General features: G+C 34.3%; 2 protein-coding genes across 4 annotated transcripts; both read right to left on the reverse strand.

The window, feature by feature from the left end:
* Positions 1-731: 731 nt before the first annotated feature.
* LOC132064399 (uncharacterized) lies at positions 732-1410 on the reverse strand. Its single transcript, XM_059457363.1, has one exon. The coding sequence runs from the start codon at positions 1317-1319 to the stop codon at positions 906-908; it is 414 nt and encodes a 137-aa protein (XP_059313346.1). The 5' UTR covers positions 1320-1410; the 3' UTR covers positions 732-905.
* A 7196-nt stretch (positions 1411-8606) lies between these two features.
* On the reverse strand, positions 8607-14120 carry LOC132064400 (inactive glucose-6-phosphate 1-dehydrogenase 4, chloroplastic). Of its 3 annotated transcripts, none has more exons than XM_059457365.1 (11): positions 13957-14120; positions 12712-13032; positions 11656-11750; positions 11089-11203; positions 10760-10965; positions 10561-10669; positions 10435-10475; positions 10227-10347; positions 9947-10146; positions 9479-9679; positions 8607-9378 (listed from the first exon to the last, which is right to left on the reverse strand). In XM_059457365.1, exons 1-11 carry the CDS (start codon positions 14065-14067, stop codon positions 9141-9143), a joined length of 1758 nt encoding a protein of 585 aa, XP_059313348.1. In that variant the 5' UTR covers positions 14068-14120; the 3' UTR covers positions 8607-9140. The 3 variants fall into 3 exon arrangements, with proteins under 3 accessions (XP_059313348.1, XP_059313347.1, XP_059313349.1); XM_059457364.1 differs by having other exon boundaries at positions 12712-13038; XM_059457366.1 differs by lacking the exon at positions 13957-14120 and adding an exon at positions 13727-13885.
* Between the last annotated feature and the right edge of the window lie 9290 nt (positions 14121-23410).

Genomic DNA, 23410 nt, shown 5'->3' on the forward strand with positions numbered 1-23410 from the left:
ACTCTGATCTCATTGTATATGGCATATACTATTTGGGGAGTCAAAAGGTTCTTTATTTGAATTTTGACAATGATCTTTCTAACATCTTCTCAATACTTCTAATTATAAAATAAGATCTTGTATTACCTACATCTTATTTTACGTAAATCAAGTAAGATTATGGTTTTTAGGTGTGTTAGTCACTTGCTACCTATATTTAAGCACAATATCTGTATGGGAAAGAGAACAAAATCATAAACCAAAGAAAGATAACAGAGACACATAAGTCCAAATTCATCCAACTTACTGGTGAATCCATTGAATTATCAAGTCAACTAAAAATGAAGCAAACACACATTGTGTATTGTAGCAGAAATCTAAATACTGGATCTAAATTATTGGTTATTTTATGTCTTAATCAGTCAGTATTGCTTCTTTTATGTCGTAATCAGTCAATCATTTGAATAATTTAGGAATAAGGGCCAATAATAGAAAAAAGAAAAAAGGAAGAAGAAGAAAAAGAAGGAAGTGAACTAACCACTGATGACTGAAACAGTTAATTAGTACATGTACATCTAGTATTAGCAGATATCATAACTACATTACAGAGTTCTCTTTTTAAGCTCTGAGAATGATAAACTTTTTGTAGAAAGCACTTTGTGTTAAATCGAGTTTTACGCGATACGAATTTAAATTTATCAGATCAATGAATTCAATAAGTCCTACACAACACAAATTTGGAACAATTGGACTAGTAAAAGATAACATCCGTAAAGAAATGAACTTTAGGTTTAACTCAACCTTAAAAATTAGCTCGGATGAGAATTGTCCAAAAACATATAAGAACACCAATCACTCATCTCATATCTGATGTGGGATTCTTAATAATATCTTGCTTAGAACATAGAAATTCAAGAAAAGCTACATTACAATGAAAGATTGAGGTCCAAGTCCAACATATTACGATTTTTTTCTTCACTAGAACCCTCTTTTCTTCCTAAATTTTCTTCTTCCCCTTCTTGTCCTCTTCCTTCTTCTTCTTTGTGTTGTTGTTTCTTGGAGTTAGAAGTGGAAGGACCTGCAGTTGCAGAAGCATAAGTTTCCATGAAATCATGTGGATGATGGAAATTGTTATGAACTGATGCTCTTCTATTATTGTCTTCCAAATTCTTTGATCTCTCTACTACATGATTTCTTGCTAACAAACGGTCACGTATATCTTTAGTGCTTCTTATAAGTGCAAAAAACTTCTCTATTTTCTCCTCTTCATCTTCATCTTCTTCTTCTTCTTCTAATCTCTCATTCTCTACAGTCTTCCTCTTCCTTCTCTCTCTGTCCATATTATGCCTTAATAATGTGAGAAAGAAAAAAATAATGAGAGAGAGGGCCAAGGCAACAAATAGGGAAGATAAGGTTTTGCCCGTTATTAATAAACTACTTGATCCCCAACTACCTCGGCACCCCACCCCCCTCTAAACCCTTTCCAAAAAAGGGCAAAAAACCCACCGAAAATAGGGGGGAAAAGAATAGTGTAGAAGAATCTCCAAAATTAGAAAGAAAGGGTCACATGTGCAAAAATATTGAAGTAATCGCATGGTTTGCCCTTCAAATGGATTGGTTTTTTAATCTTTGGCCTTCAAATAGGCTGGTCTCTAATTTTCCCCCCTTAAAATTAAACTTATGCCTAGCGTAATATAAATTCTTTTAAGGAAGCTGATCTTGTGATGCGTAATTTATGGCCCTTTAGGTATAAATTCGACGTTGAAGGGTAAAAATTAAAAACAACCCATTTGAAGGACAAAATTTAAAGACCAGCACAAAATAGGGACAAAAGTGTAAATGACCCAAAATTATTTGGCCAAACAAACCTTATGGCATGTTAAAATTGCACGGTTTTCCCTATAAATGGGCTAGTCTTTAATTTTTGCTCTTCAAATAGGTTTGTCTTTAATTTTTGTCCTTTAAAATCGAACTTATGCCTAGAGAGCGAGATCTAAGTTCTTTAAGGGTGCGAGCATAACTTGTAGATATTAACAACAACAACATACTCAGTATAATAAATTAAGTGGGGTCGAAACTTTTATGAATATTGTGATCGAAATATAAATATATATCTTGCATCGAAAAAGTTATTTGCATTGAGAGCAAAAAGTAAAGACTAGCACAAAATTGGATAAAAGTGCAAATGACCCTTATGGATTTGTCCATTGCGCTATGCCATTAAAGAACTCAAAAACATGCATAACATCTAAACTTGTGCTATGTCTTATAGCTTCTCCTCCTTTCTGACGTGAGATCTGATTAAAGTGTCATATGCATCCCTTTTCCAAAAGTTTACTAATCTCGAAACCTATCAATCTTTCTCTCTACCCAACCCTCATCAACTCTACAAAAAATTGCACAGATTGCCCTTCTTTTGGGGTGGTGTTTTAAATGTTCTTGCCATATTTGTGGTCTTTAAGTTTTATCCTTCAGCTAAAAAAAATGGCGCCATCACGGAGATTACTTCGAACCCCCGCTTGGCATAAATTAAAAAAAAATTGCAAGGCAAGGCTTAGGTCGCGTGTATCTTGAACCCAAAGATACACTTGTTAAAACAATAAAGTTATGCGGACCGACATACTTATGTCTTATGGGCAGACTTTTAGTTAAGCCTTTAATTAAAAGTTGCTCATAAGGCAGAACTTTTCCTTAAGGCATACACTTTGCCCCATAAGGCAAACTTTTAGTTATGCGCTTAAAAAAGTTAACAAGTGAAAGATATCTTTTAGTTATCTCCATGTAGGCAGACTTTTAGTTAAAGATAACTAAAAGTAAGCGTATTTAGTTAAGGCATAACTAAAAGTATGCACAAAAATGGAACTTTTTTCTTAGCGTAAACTTTCTTTGTATAAATGCGAACTTATAGTTATCTTGATTGACATAAAATTATTATCGTAAAAATATCTTAGGGTCGGCTATACAGCGACCCAAGCCATGCTTTTCTGATTTTTTTTTAAAATTTACGCTCGAGCAGAGTTCCCTCGAACTTTATAATTTCTACGCGGTTTCGGTAATTGTAATGCGAAGGGCAAAGGTTAAATACCAACATTTTGAGAGGCAAAACTAAAGACCATCCAAAGGAAGTGCAATCCTGCGAATTGCCGTCAACTCTATCCATCATGGGCGTCACAGTAACCTGCACTACTTCTTATAGGCATCGTGGAGTTATTTTTCTTCTATTCAAATAATAATAATAATAATACCTGATTGAACAACTTATTTTTTCACTGTCTTTTTTCTAGGCATGTATCATATGGGAGCATGCATACAAGAGGATAGAACTGTTTAATGGCTCATAAATGTTCTTTTGACTATATCATACTTTTTCGTTAGAGTCAGCGAGAAACGTTTTTGTGGAGTTATTTTTCTTCAATTCAAATAATAATAATAATAATAATACCTGATTGAATAACTAATTTTTTCAATGTCTTTTTTCTAGGCATGTATCATAGGGAGCATGCATACAAGAGGATAGAACTATTTAATGGCTCATAAATGTTCTTTGACTATATCATACTTTTTCGTTAGAGTCAGAGAGAAACGTTTTTGTGAAGTTATTTTTCTTCTATTCAAATAATAATAATAATAACAACAACTAGTTGAAGAGTCTTCTCTTCCGAGAAGGAGAAAAGAGATATACTCCCTCCATTTCAAAATAAGTGTCTTTTTTAGCTCATGCACACCCCTTAAGAAATTATTCACTCCTAGAAAATTAGGAGTGTTTTTACCAACTTATCCCTAATTAATGCTTAGAAAGAGAAAAGTTATTTAATGATTCTTCATAATAAATAAGGGTAAGTTTGGAAATAGAATTAATTTTTTCTTGAAATCCTAAAGTGTCACTTATTTTGGAACAAAATAAAAAGCCTAAAAAGGCACTTATTTTGGAATGGAGGGAGTACTATTAAATGAAGCAAAAATTATACGTTCAGAAAAAGAGAACCTTTTACAAGTACAGATTTAGTTCACATATACTTACTAGTAAGATTCCCAATTGCAGTATACATTTAACATTGGAAATTTTGTATCCTCTTTTTAGATAATAGAGGGAAAGACTATGGGTGAGCAACTCCTGTTTAAATTGACTTCTTGGGATTCATAGTCTGAAAGCAATGCACATATTAAAGCTGAAAAACACATACATAGTAGTAGTACACAAAATTTCTTTAACGAAGTTGTACAAAATGAATTCTGATTGGAATTATTGGAGCCCGGAACTTTTTTAACCCAAAAAATAACTTTTAAAATCAAATTAACCCTTAAAAAAAAAAAATTAAACTGGACTTCATGCACAGATTCTGTGTGAGAAAGAGGGTACTTTTTTTTTTCTTTTTTTTTTCCCTTTTTTAAGCTATCAAAATCACGATTTTTTCATACTTTGGGCAAAGATTAGTCATGTTTCAAAACCCCAGAATATCAATATTTTATATGACTTAATATATTTTTTGCGTACAATAACCATTGACTATTACATCAAGATACCTAAACGTTCGATCGTAATCAGTTTTAGGGGTTGTAAGTAAGTTTTGTTTGTTTGCTGAAACTTGTCATCTTTAGATCTAAGTGTCATATTTTATAGGGCTTTGATTTAAATGTTTTGAAATAAAAATATTATATTAAAAATAATTCATTCAATACGAGAGGTTCAACCAAGGTATAATATAGCTCATTCAATGCTCCCACTAAGGTTTAATCTAGTATGTTGTTGGCATAAAAGAAGTAAGTAAAAAAGAGAGGCCAAACCACCAAGCCAAGTGGTGAATGCAACAAAATACACTTTTTATTTTTTATAACGTTTCATCTCTATCTAATCACTTGTTTTAATCAATTTCGAACCTCAAAATCGACATTCAAAACATCATTCTACCGCGAGATTTCCATCTTGAAATCTACTTTTCATCATCAGTTTTTTACCAAGCAAGAACGAAAATAGTGCACCAATTTGGGGGGACAATTCAAATTGAATGGGATAATGGGCGTTTTTTGGAAAATCAGCCTGTCGCGGCGGTTTGTCTGGCTAGATCTCGAAAAAATACCCTGGGTCAAAAAAAATCGCGCATATCGTATATCCGAGCGTAAGTTATAATGCATTTAAAGCTTTAACAATTCTGAACTAGTTTTCTACCTATGCTCATCCCGTCTCGTTTTTTATTTACGTGAGTGAAGAGGACATATGCATCTTGATGTAATGAGCCGATATTGTTGTACGTTAAAAAAAAAATAAGCTCTATATAAAATATTTATATTAGAAGTTTTAAACGCGACTAATCTTTCGGTCGAAGCACGAAAAAAAATTAAAGATAACAAGTTTCCAAACTTACTCGGCGCACTTTACAATCCTTAAAACGACGATCCAAACATAAATGTATACATGATGTAATGAGCCGACATTATTTTACTAAAAATATGAAGCTCTATATAAAATATTTATATTCTAGTGCTTTAACGCGGTAATTTTGGTCAAAGTACGGAAAAAAGCTTAATTTTAAGTTTGATTTCCAAAGTTAAACAAAGACGACAAGCTTTCCAAGAACTGCCGGACGCACTTTACAACCCAAAGCATGCTTCAAAGTTTGGACGTAACGAGCCGACGTTATCAGATGAAAATATTATCACAAAAAAAAACAACTATAAATTATCGATATTTCGATTTTCGAAACACACGAATTACCAACAGACGAAAAACGTGATTTCGATACCAAAAAAAGAAAAAAAAAAGAAAAAAAAGACCCTCTTTTGTACCACGTACCCCCGTGGGAAGCCCCGTTAAGCCTTTTTTTTTAAGGGTTAATTTGGTTCCAAAAGTTATTTTTTGGGTTAAAAAAATTCTGGGCTCGAGTTATTGATTTAGCTTACAACCTAACAACCATGGTTAGATATGTAGTTGCAATGTGATTTTGAGAGAGAAAAAATCTAGATATTGTATCATTCTCTACGACAGCCATTATATCAATGACCGACCAGAATATATGCTACGCCCATATCCTGACATGTGATATGTCCCATTTTCCAATCACTTCTTATTTTTTGTTTTGCTTTTTATTTTCTTTCTTTTTTGGCCCTCCTCTAGTCGACCTTAAATTCTGTAAAGAATGAATTCTTCTGAAAATCATCTTCAAAGAAAATAGAAATGTAAATCGAGACATAGAGAGTACAAATTTTTGCATATTTGTAGGACTAACCGACTGGCTCTAAACCTATACGAATCATTGCCTGCGCAATGACTTTTTTTTCGATTATCTGCTTACCTCAAGGTCTCATAAACCCCTTCCTTCATTTAATGCTGATCGGTCACTTTTATCAGCCAGGATCAATAAGTGCGTGCTGTTGTGTGAAGTTGACATAATTCAAATTGTGTTAGAAGCAGTTTACTGAAGCAATATTTTCAACACAAGTGACTCAGTGTTGAGTAATAATGAATCATGTTATCTAATAATATGTGATGATTCCGATTTACACAAACATGGACACGTTCACGCGATTCCGTGTGGAAAAGTAGTACAAGCAAAGAAATCAAAAAGCGAATCTAACGCATATTTAGGAAAAGGTTCATGACATGTGAATGGATTTTGCTTTTGCTTTAAGAAATAACCAGTAGAGTACTTTTATTCTGTTTAGGTCAGTGTATTTAACCTACTTATGAAGTTTCTGCCCAAAACCAATTAACTACGTCCCAACTTAGAAGTGCATCCATTGAAGAAATAAATGTCTAAAACTTATACGGCAATTCAATTAGGGATCTCCTTAGCTTTGGTCTGTAACTTGGGTTTCATCTGAACCTGGATAGACTTTAATAAAATTTTGGGTATACGTCATGTAACTTAATCTACAATATATTTGATGGAAAAATTATATAGAGTACCTATTTAAGACTCTTTATTACTATTTTTCCTTATTTACAAAACATAACGATATTTTACAAAATATAACATATTAGGGGAAAAAATCCAAACTTGCGCAGCTCCCAGCCCGCCTACTCCTTCACGCTTTTTTTTCTTCAATTGTTTGTGCACTTTGCCCCGTTTTGCCGATTCCACACGTTTTTCTTCGTATTGAAAGTTTTTCAACCTCTTTAACAGACCAAATCTTCAATGATCTCCTTTTGGACAGGAACACAAAGGGGAAAAGCAACTAGGGAAAGAAAGATACGTACGAACGAAAAATAAAAAGTAAGAAATAGTGGAAAGGACTTAACTTCTTTGCTGAGTAACTTAGGTAGATTTTACTCGAAGCTTTATTTTGTTGGTGAAATTGAGAAAATATTCGCTACAACAAGAAACAAAGAATCAGCCAAAAATTTGTTAAATTTTGGAGTCTTCACTATACCTAAATACCGAAATCTGAAACATTATGAATCACAAAGCCTTTGTCTCAAAATTTCATTGTCAGCCATTAAAAGAGTTCGAAGCTCAAATTCTAAAAATTGATTACCGCAAATGTACTTCGTTTCGAGCGGGTTATATCTCAAAATAACAAGAACGTCGAAGGGAGTTCGAATCTATAATTTGAGGCTATTTGGGTCAGATTTGAGCTACTTTGGGACTGAATTTCAGTCCTAGTTCGTTGAAGTTCGAAGTTACAGCCAAATTGTATTAAAGTTGTATGATGTATGAAAATTGTATTTTAAGTTTTGTATGTTGTATTATTTGTATTAAACTTGTATGAAAGTTGTATATAATGTTGTTGTAGTTGTATTAAATTTCAAAAAAACTAACATGAACTTTATGAAAAAATTATACAGTTATATACATATTTCATAACGATTTTATACAGTTCTCATGCACGAAATTGTGACCAAAATTCTAAGCCTTGAGCGATACACGGAAAATGTGAGAATTCTAAGCTTTGAGAGATATATACGCATTTTATATAATTTTCATACACAAAATATTGAGCAAAATTTTTAAGCCTTGAACGAGAAATACATATTTCATACATAAAAAATTGAGCAAAATTTTTAACCTTAAGTGAAATATACACGTATCATACAATTTTCATACACAATTTTAAGCGAAAAAGTTAAATCTTGAGCGAAATTTTTTGTATATATTTTGTAAGAAATCTATTGTTATATTTTGTAAACTGAAAAGAATTATCATATTTTGTAAATATACCTTATTCTTACGTATATATACGTCATTCTCCCATATTTGATTCACCAGATCCTGTAGAGTCAACTATTATGAATCATCCAAAGTTTTTAGGTCTAAGTCTCATGAAGTAGAGGCACAGCTCAAATCGGAGATTTAGGTGAGTTTTTTTTTTTTTTTTCAGGCTTCTGTATCCGTTTTGAAGCCCAATTAATTCAGATTCACGAAAAATCCTATTTAGGTAAGAGAATTTATAAAAAATAATTCCTGTTTTATCTATTCACTGCATAACAGTCTTTGTATCATTTATTCTTCGCATAGCAATTTTTGTACACAATCCGTGTAAGTCAATCCTCGTATAACAAATACATCAAACTAAATGACCTTTTAGTAATTCCTCAAACACATACAGATAAAATTTACTTCTAAGGAGGTCCAAATAATAAGTAAAATATTTTTTTTATCATAAGTAGAATAATTCAACGTAGGACCATGCATCTTCAACCTCAAAAGTCCCATTCAAAGTTTGGATATTACAATAACGGACCCGAATTAAGCTTACCCTTTAACTTCTCAAAAGCCTTGTCCTGTTCGACCCCCAACAATGTAGTAGTGATCAATCTCTAAAGTGACATGATTGCTTGACCACACCAACAACCAAACTTATGGATGTCCAGTTTAAACGACAACAAATATTCACTGTCAAAGAGACAATCAACAAAATGGTCAGTTCACCAATATGTCACTATGCCAGCTTGACATATTACCTCATCAAGTAAACAGAGTCCAAAACAAACAAACAAACAAGCGGCCCCAACAATACCAAACCCAAATTTCAAATGCTAGTGTCATCAATCTCATCAACCTAAAGTCTTTGACTTTTCCGTAGTGTGTAACAGGTGTGCAATATTTTTACACTGATTATCTCTATCAATGACCATTAAAACTGAGACTGGATTTCTTTCCTCAAGAATTTCATGTTTGTATGATGTTGAAGATCTGTAAAGTAATGGCCTGATAGGAAATTCGTTAATCATCCAACCACTTGACCCCATGTTTAGCCCAGAGATTACCGGCTTTATCTGGACCCTTGCTACCAAAGTCGTATTTTTCAAGTGTCACGTTGTTATTGTCCAACGCACTTAAAACTGGAGATAAAACGTTCCACGCAGCTTCAACCTCATCGCTTCTCATGAATAGATGGTTATCTCCATCTATTACATCATGAAGAAGTTGCTCATACGAATCGGTTACATCAATATTGTACCTAATACATCAACAAGGGAATCAAATAAGGCATGGAAATGGAGATCCTAACATCACACTAATTCGCAATAGTTATTAAAATAAGAAATAGAAAACATTACTTGTCTTTATAAAGCAAGTTCAATTCGGAAGCCTCCAGGTTCATGCCTAATCCTGGAATTTTATTATTGATTCTTACGAGTATGGCCTCATCAGGCACATCACGCAGAATCAGCTCATTAGTGGCAAGACTTTGCATATGCCCACCGTCTTTATGATAAATGTTTCCAGGAACACGACGAAATTGTATGCGAATTTCAACTCTGCAACACCAGTAAGGATAAATTAGAAGAAAAGACCTATTTGATGATAATCTAAAGCATGCATCAAATTCTCGCATTCTGAGACATATGAATAGTTTGAACAGAACATGTGAAAACTATCATAACAGCAATCCAGATACGCATTAAAGCTTAAAAAAAAAAAATGTAAAAAGGATTCACCTCCTTTGTGTTTATGCAGTAGGTTATGATATTTCAAAGGGTTGACTGTGAAATAGAGATACTACAACTAGAGAGCAACAGACAGACCTGTTATTTTTGAGCCCCTTGCCAGCCTTAATAACAAAAGGCACACCGTCCCACCGTGCATTATCAATGTGTAAAACAGCACCAAAATATGTGGGCATTAGGTTGTCCGTATCCTTGAAGTTACTTCCAGAATCAGCTTTGCAATGCCCAAGAATTACATCATATAATTCCAATTTCCGAATTGATTTCAAAACCTTAACCTGCGGAGTAATAGCTTATCACCAATTTCAAGAAGAATTATTGAATTTTCTGTAACATATAAGGAATAGAGGTTATATACCTTCTCATAACGAACATCTTCGCCGTCAAGGGTAATAGGTTGCTCCATAGCAAGCAAAGCCACTGTCTGGAAGATGTGACTGTGTACAACATCTCCTAAAATCCCATAGCCATTAGGATATCTATTAAGTGAAGGGGGGAAAAAGAAGAGGGTGAGGATTAGGACCACATACTTGTAACCTACATAAGTTTACTGAAACCTTGGCTACCTTTCTGAGGTCTGCATGCCTAACTCTTCAGAAAAAGTGACCTGAAAATATATGCTCAATGATAAACTGAGACTTCTTGCGTTATTCCCAAGGTGAATAGAGAGTCAGTTATCCTAAGTAGATTACCTGTATATTGTGTATGTAACTTCGGTTCCATAATGGCATAAATACTAGATTAGAGAACCTTAGAACCGCAAGATTTTCGATTGTGTTCCTTCCCAAAAGATGGTCTATCCTGGATGATAGGCAGGTAAAACACTGATCAGTAAACAATTCAGAATACAAAGTCTTTTCTCTCACGCATGTCGCAAAATGCATTTCGGACCTGTATAATTGCTTTTCCTCAAAGTTTGAAAGAAGCGAGGTAGTCAACTGATGAGAAGAAAACGAACCCAAACCAAAGGGCTTTTCAATTATAACACGATTCCAACCCCTTTGGATTTGGACTTTTTCAGCAAGGGAGGATGCTACATCGATAAGTGCATCTTGAGGCACAGAAAGGTAAAATATTCTGTCTGCTCCAAACTTTCCCTAAGGTACACGAGCTGTTAAAGATGGGAATAGCAATAACATAGAATTGGACACAACTAGCACTTAAGCTTACAAAAAGTAAACCTTTTAAGCCGTAGGTCAACAATCCTCAGTGGTACTTACCTCAACTTCTTCCATGAGAGTATTGAGCTTTGACATTCCTTCTCGGTTCTCATACCCTCCATTAAGATAGAATGTCCTTTTGAGAAATGCATCCATTTTTTCTTCGCAGTTTTCTCTGCATAAAGTAACCTTATAAAGTTAAAATACATCATCTTAAGTCAATGATTTTATTTAACATATGAAATAGAGACAAGCTCCTGTTTGCTAATTTTTATGTTAATAAATCAAATACAACAGATATGCCAATTTTCACGTTACGAACCATTTCTTTCTCTAATCAGTCATAACTCTTTCACCAGCCTTCCAGATGCTCTCGCAAACATATCTTATATTTTGAAGTGCAAAAGTCTGAATAGTTTTAGTCAAAAACTCAAAATCTAGAAGAGAATCTCTCAACCAACAGGAAATCCGTCAGTGACAGAATCAATCTCTCTCTCTCTCTCTCTCTCTGTGTGTGTATGCACATATTCCTAAAGTTTTGTATGATATAAACAGATAGATAGACAAGGAAAAAATCTTACACAAAGATACATGTTTATATATGCATTCCGAAGTTGAGGAACATACTGGTGATCAATGCGGCAACTTAAAGTTGGTGCTATTATGGCTCTTAGGTCTTCTTCCGTCAAATTTTTCCGTGAGTACCCAAATATACCAAATTTCTGCAGCCATCAGAAAGCCAGTAAGCCTAGAAGGTTAACCTTATTAGTATACAACTTTCCAGTATTATGCATCCTATCATTACAAAACGCAAGCAGATGAAACTAACAAGATACTTCAAATATTCTAATTCAATTTTTTAGCTTGAACCTTTTATTCAACTACCTTGTTAATATTTTTATCGAAAAAGTTTCAAATTTCGAGCCCCTCAATTGTTCTTGCGTGAATTTACTGCAAATGCTTCTAACAGAACGAGGAATTACCAACTATTATTCAACTTAAAGTACCAAATTCATTTTGTTTCACAACGTCATGATGTGGTAAGTTCTTCTTCATTTGTGGAAGCTCTCTCCTTGGCAAGCCTCACAATCCATCTCATAGTTCATACTCTAAAATTGCACTTGGTGTGGCACATGAGTCCACTCTTCTGGCATGAATAACTTGCTAAAGTCCTAAAAGTTGCAACTGGCCTCCAAATTACGAGCGTAGGTAACAAGTGTTATCATCACTATCCCAAAAGCTTAAACTCACAAGCGGTAGAAATCTAAAGCCTCATAGGTTTAAAAAGCAAGGCATCACCCCTCCCCCTCAAAAAGTTGTTCTAGATGTTAATCAAGATACTATGTTTGATCTCAATAAGAAAATTATACAAGCTGAGCTCAAGCTATGAAAGATAATATCAAATAGTTACTTTCTGAAATTTATAATCTGATACCGCCAATTAATGTGACTTGCGAGGTACAACAATTATTAGGATATAATTGAATTATCGTTCTAGCTATTACAGACGGTCCAACGAGAAATTAAAATTTTCATTAATAAGAAACATATAATAAAAAGTTAAGATGAAATTGTGTTCCACCCGGATCGGACATGACTATTATGGATACCGAACAAAATAAAAATTTCAACAGATGAGTTAAGTCAAAAAGGAGTACAGTGGTAGTTGATCAATGTACCTACCTCTGGAAGTTGACCACTGTAATACAAAGCAAATAATGCTGGAAAGATTTTCGTTCTGGCTAGTACACCAGTGGCCCCAATAACAACAATGCTAAGAGAGGCTGAATCATCAGTTGCATCAGTAATGGATGATTGATTCTCAAACAAAAGCGAAGCCTCCATCCTGGAAGTGTTAACTTTAACATCTTCATCAAGTGAAGTAGTACTTCCAATTCCTTCCACGTTAAAAGATGTGGACCTTATGGAAGATTGCGGTCTGTTGACATCAGGAGGTTGAACATATGCCACATAATTCATTTGTGTTCTGGATTTCTTTATCGTCTGCCTCTTTGAAAAGAATATATATCAGTCTCCAGACAAATATTCATCATCGCAATGGCATTGGCAAGAAAAGATGTATGCAATGAATACCCAACTAAACCAGGCTATTATAGAATGCTGGAACAGTGAACTAAAGCTAAAAACATGATTCACCAGGTTCTGATTGAAAGATGAAAGAGTTACAAAGAAGTATCAGTCAAAATTCATGAAGTCAACCAGTTCACCCGACTAAACATATTTAAGAATTCAGAGCTGCAGAAAGAAGAGATACTTCAATTTGGCGCTATAGCATGTAGGACATGCATGCTAATACCGCTTCAACAAATGTGGGAAACAGATTTATACGTCTTTCTACTTCTTGACCATTATCTTTTCAGGTGAACATGATGGGAGCAGTAGAACATGGTTAACATAACTAATTTACATAATCATTTGGAAACACAATTAGATGCAGATTTTAGCATATGCAGTTATTGACCTTATGCTTGGAATTTGATAATTGCTTCTTAAATAAGTATAAAATGTATATATAAAATTTTCACTTTGATGAAGAGAGCCAGAGACAAGTAGCATAGATCATAGGTTCAGGTATATGATATTCAAGATACAATTAAATGTCTTCCCTCCCATATTTAAGCACAAAAATAGTTCATTTTATCAGTACATACACAAAAAAATTTGCATAATCACACACCAGTACTTAAATCCGATTCTAGAATAAATGGTTAGTCACTTATTCTCTGTTGTTCCAGTTTTATCGGACTGAATCACTGATTATATCAGTGAAATTGTCAATATTATTCAGTATATGAACATCGATTTTCTTCATAAATTAATTTTACAACTGCATTTCAAACATAAACTGAAAAATCACAGAAAGAGGACAGAGAGACCACTGTATAAGAAAATAAATTCAAAACTTACCGGAAAAGTAGGGACAACTGTCGGTAATACAGAGAGTTTACGATAAATTGACCGGGAGATGGAGGTCTCCGATGAAGACGTTGATAGTGATAGTGATGAAAGCGACGCCATTACGTATTTCTGTTGTATTTTGTTGTTTATATACTATCGTCGTTGTTTACTATGAAGAAATTGCACGGTTTACCCTTCAAGTGGGCTGGTCTTGACTTTCAAAAAACTGCACGGTTACAAAACATGACCTTCAAGTATATTTTTTCGCTTTTTTATTTTTTTTTTCCAGAAAATATATATATTTTTTATAAAAAAAATATTTTTTTTTTTTAAAATATTTTTATTTTTTAAAAAATAATTTTATATATATATTTTTAAATATTAATTTTTTTATTTTTTTTTGCTCAATGGCTTAAAAAATTACCTCATATTTTGGGTTTTTAATATAATTTTCATATACAAAATTTTGCAAAACTTTAAGCCTTGAATATTGTATGAAAATTGTTACAATGTTGTTGTAGTTGTATTAATTTTCCGAAAACCTAATATGAAATTTATATATACAAACAATGTGAAAAATAGAGTTTGGAAGATATACACATTTCATACCATTCTCATGCATAAAATTTTAAGCATAATGTTTAAGCCCTCGATCAAGATATACACATTTCATACGTTTTGGCATAAAATTTGAGCGAACTTTTTTTAAGCCTTGAGCAAGATATACACATTCTACACAAAAATTTGAGCGATTATTTTAAATTTTTTTGTATCAAAGTTATATACAATGTTGTTGTAGTTGTATTAATTTTACGAAATCTAAAAACTTTATACATAGAAAATGTGAGCGAAATTTTAAGACATGAGCAAATACAAATTTAAATTGTTTTCATACACACAATTTTGAAATTTTTAAGCCTTCGAACGAGATATACACATTTCATACATTTTTCATACACTAAATTTTGAGCAAACTTTTTAAGAAGAGCGAGATATACACATTTCATACAACTTTATACATAAGTTTTTGAGCAAAAAAAAAAAAATATTAATTTTTAAAAAAAAAAAAAAAATTTAAAAAATATATATATTTTTTAAAATAAAAAAATATTTTTTTAAAAAATGATTTTTAAAAAATAAAAACAATTTAAAAATATATATATATATATATATATATATTTTTAAATATAAAGCATGTTTTGTATAGGATTTGTAATGTTATGTTTTGTAAATATAAAACTATCGTCACGTTTCGTAAATATTAAGATGTATATATATGTCAAAGACCCTTTAAATTTTTCGGGCAATTTGCACGAATGTCCTTATTTTGGGTGGTCTTTAATTTTTGGCATTTGCTAGATAGGGTTGAAAAATTTAAAAAAAAAGAGTTTGGATTATGAGTCCGAATTTGCCTCTCTCCCTTGTGAAATATTTTAAATTTTTAACTGAGCGGGGGTTCGAATCCTGACCTAGGAATTTTAGGCGAAGAGATAAAATTAAAGACCCCCACCCCACGTTTGTCCTTCCCCCCTTCAAATGGATTGTTGTTTCATTTTTGTCCTTCAAAATTAAACTTACGCCTGTGAGCACGAGCTGATGTATATGGTTCATCCTCCCCCCTTTCTCCCGACCTTGCAACCCCACACCACCCCTCCTTCTCGGGCTATGGCATTTTTCTCTCCTCTCTCCTCTCTTTTCTTTTCTTTGCTTTTTTGCCTCTTATCTTCTCATTTCTGCACTTGGAAACCCCCCCACAAGTAGGTTTCCGGCCAAGACAAAGCGGAGTTCGTGGTGAACGCATATTTCGGCGGTGAACGAACTCGTGACGAATAGGTTTTTTTATATTTTAATTTTTTCACCCGGATTTGGTACCTGCGGTGGCTCATATCAATTCTTGTGTCTTTTAACCTTGTTAAATCTTGTCTACTACACATTCTCGACTCTCGACGTTACATTTCGCTTTATTCCTTTAGCTTATAGTCTTATCTTTCTTGTCGTAGTAGCCTGACTTGCATATAGTCTCTTGCTAACTGTGCTTTAGTATTGATTCTTGTTTGTTTTAGATAAATCTTTGATTTGCTTTTATTTGCCTTAGTGGCTTTAATGAGCGATGGTAGACTAGGGTGATGTTCTCGGTCGGGGACGGGAGCTAGGGTTAGAGGGGGTAAGTGGGGTCAGGGAGCGTCTAGGTTGAGAGTAGGGTCGTGGAACATTGGGACTTTGACGGGGAACTCCATAGAGTTAGTTAAGATTCTTAAGGAGAGGATGATTAATATAGCTTGCGTCCAAGAGACCAAATGGGTAGGATCTAAAGCTAAGGATGTGGACGGGTATAAGTTATGGTTCTCGGGTAAGTCAATGTATAGGAATGGGTTAGGCATTTTAGTAGATAGTGAGCTAAGGGACCAGATCGTAGAAGTTAAGAGGGTCAATGATCGGATAGTGGCGGTTAAGTTAGTTGTGGAAGGGTTTACCTTGAACATTATTAGTGCTTACGCGCCACAAGCAGGCTTGGATGAGGAGGAGAAGAGGCGCTTTTGGGAAGATTTGGACGAAGTGGTGAGAGGTATACATCTGAGAAGTTATTCATAGGAGGAGATTTCAATGGACATATCGGCTCGACCTGGGGGTTATGATGATGAGCGTGGAGGTTTCGGCGGAGTCGGGAATGGAGAAGGAGTCTCGGCTTATGGATTTCGCTAAAGCCTTTGGATTGGTAGTAGCCAACTCGTGTTTCCCGAAGAGGGAGCAACACTTGGTAACCTTTCGTAGTTCGACGGCTGCGACGCAGATAGACTTTTGCTCCTTAGAAAAGAGGATAAAGGTCTTTGTAAATACTGCAAGGTGATTCCGAGTGAGAACCTTACGACCTAACATAAGCTTTTAGTAATGGATTTGGAGATTATGAGAAAGAAGAAGAAGAAGGTCGTGGATTATCGGCAAAGGATCAGCTGGGGGAGTTTGACTTTGTCGAGTGCTCAAGAGATGGGGGAGAAATTGATGGCTATGGGTGCTTGGGAGAGCAGAGGGAATGCGAGTAGTATGTGGGATAGGACGGCGGTTTGCGTATGGAAACGGCCCAGCGATGTTCTAGGAGTCTCGAGAGGTCGCCGTGATAGGCGACGAGGGGACTGGTAGTGGAATGGAAAAGTCCAGGGGAAGGTGAAAGCAAAGAAGGTGGCGTATGCGAAGTAAGTAGACAGCAAAGATGATGAGGAGGAGCGGACGAATAGGAAAAGGTATGAGATTGCGAGAAAAGAAGCGAAGTTGGCAATTTCGGCGGCAAAAACGGCAGCTTTTGAACGTCTATATGCATAATTAGAAGATAAAGGCGGGGATAAGAAGTTGTTCAGGATAGCCAAGGCGAGGGAGAGAAAGGAACGGGACCTGGATCAAGTAAAGTGCGTCAAGGATGAGGATGGCAAAGTATTGGTGGAGGAAGCTCTCATTAGATGGAGATGGCAGTCATACTTTCATAAACTCTTGAACGACGAAGGAGATAGAGACATTGTGTTGGGAGATTTGAAGTACTCTGAGAGGCGTCGCAACTTTGGGTACTGTAGGAGTATAAAGGTGGAGGAGGTTAAGGGTGTTGTTCGCGGATGCGCGGGGAGAAAAGAAAAATGCACAGGAACGACGAGATCCACAGGGGTTTTGGAAGAGTGCGGGCGGGGGCGAGGTTTGGAGTGGTTGACTAGATTGTTTAATGTTATTTTTAAGGCAACGCGAAGATGCCGAGGAATGGAGGTGGAGTACGATGGTTCCTTTGTATAAGAACAAGGGTGATATTCAAAGTTGCGAACAATTATAGAGGGATCGAGATCTTTAAGGCCACACTATGAAAGTGTGGGAAAGGGTGGTGGAGATGAGGGTGAGAAGAGGTGTCCATTTCGAGAGAACCGGTTCGGGATTCATGTCGGGCCGCTCGGCCTGAAGCTACGTCCATCCCTTGCGAGAGATCGGTGGAGAAAGTATAGGGAGAGGAAGAAGGACTTGCGCGTGATTTTTATCGACCTAGAAAAAGCTTATGACAAAGTGCCAAGAGAGATTTTATGGAGATGCTTGGGGGGCAGAGGTGTACCTGTAGCGTACATTAGAGCGATCAAGGACATGTATGAGGGAGCCAAGACCAGGGTAAGGACAATGGGAGGAGACTCGGAGCATTTCCCAGTGGAGACGGGGTTGCACCAGGGATCAACTCTTAGCCCATTTTTATTTGCCTTAGTGATGGATTATTTGACGCGGCAAATTCAAGATGAGGTGCCATGGTGTATGTTATTTGCGGATGACATAGTCTTGATTGACGAGCGAACGCTAACGTAGGCCGGAGGTTTGGAGACAAACCTCAGTCTAAAGGGTTTAAGTTGAGTAGGACCAAGACAAAGTACATGGAGTGCAAGTTCAGTGACGTGACACATGAGCCTGGCGTGGAGGTGAGGCTTGGTACCCAGGCCATCCCAAAGAAAGGAAGTTTCAAATATCTTAGGTCTATTATACAAGAAAATGGGGATATTGACGATGATATCTCACATCGCATTGGTGCAGGGTGGATGAAATAAAGCTTGCTTCAGGAGTGCTGTGTGATAAGAAAGTGCCACCAAAACTTAAAGGCAGGTTCTACAAAGTGGTTGTAAGACCGACTTTGTTGTACGAGAGGCACGTCTTTGGCGATCAAGAGCTCTCCATCCAAAAGATAAAGTTGCAAAAATGAGAATGTTGCGATGGATGTATGGGCACACCGACGAGATAGGATTAGGAATGAAGATATCCGGATAAAGTTGGAATAGCATCAAATGAGGACAAGACGAGGAAGCGAAATTTGAGATGGTTTGGGTATGTGAGGAGGAGAGGCGCAGATGCCCCAGTACGGAGGTATGAGAGGTTAGTTATGGATGATTTCAGAAGAGGTAGGGGTAGGCCGAAAAAATATTGGGGAGAGGTGCTGAGATAAGACATGGCGCAGTTTCAGCTTACCGAGAACATGACCTTAGATAGGAGGTTATGGAGGATTCAGATTAGGGTGGAAAGCTAGTAAGTAGTCGATGTTTCGATCTATAGTCTATTGTCCTTTGATTCTTGCTATTATATGTTGTTTCTTGTACTTCGATTATTTTATTTATCTGTAGTAGCCATCGCTTCCTTTTTTTATCGTTCTATCTTTACTTGTTCGCTTTTTAGTTTACGTGCATTTTGCTTTGAATCGCTTGCTTATCTAACCTTTTTCGTTGTGTTTTCTCTTGGTAGGCGGCTTCGAAACAACCTCCTATCTTCCAGATAGGAGTAAGGTCCGCGTACACTTTACCCTCCCCAGACCCCACATTGTAGGATTTCACTGGGTATGTTGTTGTCGTTGTATAAAATAAATGTTGAATTCTTTTGACTTAAAAGCGTGGGACACAACTTGTGGGATATTATTATCGAAAGGATGAACTTAGCTCTCGCGAAAAAGTTCTTTCCCTTGAGAGACAAAAATTAAGGATCAGCACAAAATTGCAAATAAACCTTTGTGATGTTTTGGGCTTGGGTAATCACATTTTTGGATTACTTTCTCTCGTGCAGTCATTATTTTGCGCGGATTGTCTTTTAAGGGCACTGGATTTTAATTTTTGTCCCTTAAATTGGTGGTCTTTAATTTTTTGGCTTCACTTAAAAAAGTGATCGAAAATATCCTGAGGTTTCGGATTTGAACCCCCGCTCAAGTAAAAATTTTAAAAAAAGCGTTAAGCCCTTTTCTTTTCTACAACTTTGGCGAATAGTGAAAATCATTATTCCTTCCGATCTTTATGGAATGATTTGAGCCCCAATCCTAGAGTGCTAAGCCGTAGTATGTTGTTTAAGAAGATCTTTTCCGGTGGCAAGGCAAAGGTTGGATTCGCTAGGCAGAGTTTAAGGTAGAGTCTCATGCAAACTCTGCCTTTTGGATAGAGTTGCTACCATAAGGAAAACTTTGCGAATTCAAATTTTACCTTGCGATTTTTTTTAATTTTTAATTGAGCGGGAGTTCAAACTCGAAATTCAAATTTTTTTAGGTGAATGACAAAAATTAAAGACCATCCCCGAATAAGAACAATCGGGCAAATTGTTGCAGCTTAACTTTGGCCCATCCATTTGATTCTTGATATTGGGCCCATGGCCCCATGTCGAGATATATTAACCCCAGATGGTTCCTTCCTGAAGCTCCAAAAGGAGAAATAGGAAACTTTCTCATAGGAGATCAGAGCATTTGGCTTGGATCAGCCCATCAGATTTGATTAATTTGTAGAAAAGCAAAAACAGTTGGTTAAAAGAATAAAATTGACTGATACCATGACAAATACTAGACAAGATAGATATTTTATGGGAGAAATTGTTATTAAAATGATAATTTATATAAAAGAAATAGAAACGATCAATTCTTTTTAAAATTTAAATTCTTAAAGATGTCAATGAAATTTGTATGAATGCTTGTCCCTATTTGTCATGGATGCCACTAGCAGAGATAGTCAGGTAGATATGGAAATTTTAGTTTGTGAATGCTTGTCTGTTCCTATTACTGTTACATGCACTTTACGCATAAACCTACATTATAAGGTCTGACATTTGGTTTTTACATGAAATTTATTACTCCCTCCATCCCAAAAAAATTATCTTAATTTAATTTGACACGAAATTTAAAAAATAAAAGAAGACTTTTAAAATGTATGATTAAAAACATGTCTTTTTATATTTATGTAGTTATTAATCATCTCATAAAAGTTAAATTGTTTCTAAATATAAAATATGCCAATCTTTTTAAATAAAGGAAAGAAGATAATCTTTTGAAAGTATAATTATTATTATTATTAATAATAGTAGTATTATAATAATATAATAATAATAATAATAATAATATATTCTCAATTCACCACCTAAAATAGAACAGTTTTGGACAAAAAGATTTCTTGTGGGCAATTGCACCAATTTTAAGTCAAGAGGATTGAGCCGACCTGTCAAAATAATACATGTCCCTACCTACTAGAATTTTCTTTCTAGAAATACTTCCCCATTAAGATAAGTCTATCGACCTCAAGGGATTGGCTAACCAAACGTCACTTCGCCAGAGTTGGCTAGACTTTTGTCATGGTATGTTTGTGACCCCACCATGAAGGAACTTAATTTTCAATGTACTAATTTTATCCAAAAATCGGTAATAAACATAAATGGTCACTAATCTATCATTTTTTTTCTTCTATCCAAGTCACATGATTTTATTTTGTCGCACAAAAATTACAACTCACAATAACATATAATAGAGAAGTCACAGTAAAATATAACATCCTGATGCACTGACATATTCTTTTTAATTTAAATCTTTACATAATCATATCCTATGTTTTAACATATTTTTTAATCTAGCGAAGAATCGACCCTATAAAATCAGAATCTATCATGTAATACATAATTTTTAAAAGTCCGACTTCACAAAATAGTTGCTGGTTTAATAATAAAGTCCACACAGCAAACCAGTGTAAATTGTATTTATTTATTTATTCAAAAAGTTAAAGTTATTATAGTTCTAGATTTAAACATTATGTTTTTCCTCAAAATATTAACATCTTGTCATGTTTATACGGTATGTTAAAAGTTAATATATTATATGCATATTTGGTAGTCTCGCAGACTTGTAAGCTATTTTTGTGAGGCTTCAAGAACATGTCATTGATCTGTCAAATTATTGATAAGCATGCTGTTATTTTATTTTTAAAAGAAAGACTACTTCCATCACAAAACTAAGACTCTGTCCCCTCCATCCCTCTCTATTTGATGGTGATTACGACAGAAATTATATTAAGCTATTAGGAGTTGCATTTTATCGTCAACTTAACACTGTTATAACTTTTGATTTATTTTACAACTCATCATTTTAACAAATTGCTGGCAATATGTTTCTTCAATTTGAGTCACCTTAAACAACACACATAATCCTATTATATTTCATACAATATTAAAACAAGAACCTTCATCTATCATTAGTTAATATTTTAATTTGTGATATGATCGTAAGTGCACGTAGCAAAAAGATGTGACACTCTGCGAATAATTCATTATTTTTTTATACGGAAAATCGTTAATTTTAGTTAAATTTTCATAGTAAATGAACGAAAGGTTAAAAAAGGTATAACACTACAACAAAATATGTTTTTAGCGGCAATTAATTTACGACAATAACTTAATTAATGCCGTGCTCTTTGGTAATTATATTCATAAGTCAATGTTAAAATCATCAATGACATAACGAATATGAACATTGTTTTTCTTGATCACCAATTTCCCTTGGTTGATTGCAAACATCTGGTTGCACATATTCTGTGATTTATTGGACTTGGCATATTTGTTGAACCTCTTCTTCTCATTTTATCAAACTCTTAGATCGGTTTTTTGTCCGTTGCAAAACTATAAACATGCTGACAATTGACTTAAATATTTCTATTAAGTTGCAAATTGCAATACACGATAATTGCCATTATTGTTTCAACGCGATAGGATGAACTTTCCTTAGAAGTCATTTATCATGTAAGTTAATATTACCAATTTTTTAAATAATAATAATAATAATAATTAATCATCATTATTATTAAGCTTTTCAAAAGAAGTATGTTGGGTAAGAAAATCAAATGTTAAATATCTACCAATGATTCACTATTTTTCTTTATTGAAAAAAATAAATCCTTTGACGAAAGCCATTTCTTGAAAATCCTACGTCATAGGTTTATTCCACCAGCTTCTCCTTTCCTTGGTTGAAAAGGAAATTTTATAGCAAACATCTGGTTTTCATATTCTATATTATATAAGAGCAAATGTGAGGATATTGTGTTGACAATAATTTCTCAATTTTTTTAAAAACTTTTTAATTAATTACTTTTATGTCCTAATTTATTTATTTAAGTCAATTTTTTTGTTTTTGTTTTTAAATCCGTTGCAAAACTTTTATAAACATTTTCAAATTTTTTTTAAAACTTTTTAACTAATTATTTCTCCTAATCTATTTATTTAAGTCAAATTTTTTGTTTTTGTTTTTAATACACGATAATTGCCGTTCTTTGATTTTCGATTGTTTCAACGCAATAGGAATGAACTTTCCTTAGAAGTCATTTATCATGTAAGTTAATATTATTTTCCAATTTTTTAAATAATAATAATAATAATAATTAATCATCATTATTTTGTTTTTTTAAGCTTTTCAAAAGAAGTATGTTGGGTATAATTTTCAAAAACAATTAATTACTTTAGTCCAATCTTATATTTGATGGTTTCTACCTTCTACCATGATTCACTATTTTCTTTATTCCGCATTTGAAAAAATAAATTCGCTTTGAAGAAGGCCATTTCTTGAAAATCCTACGTCATAAGGAGGGCTCCACCAGCTTAAAGGATTAACTATTAAAAATTTAGAACTAAATAACTCCTTTATAATGTCCTTTTCTATATAGTTTCATCAAAATGG

Source organism: Lycium ferocissimum, chromosome 7 (genome assembly GCF_029784015.1).
Source record: "Lycium ferocissimum isolate CSIRO_LF1 chromosome 7, AGI_CSIRO_Lferr_CH_V1, whole genome shotgun sequence".
Taxonomy (NCBI): Eukaryota; Viridiplantae; Streptophyta; class Magnoliopsida; order Solanales; family Solanaceae; genus Lycium; species Lycium ferocissimum.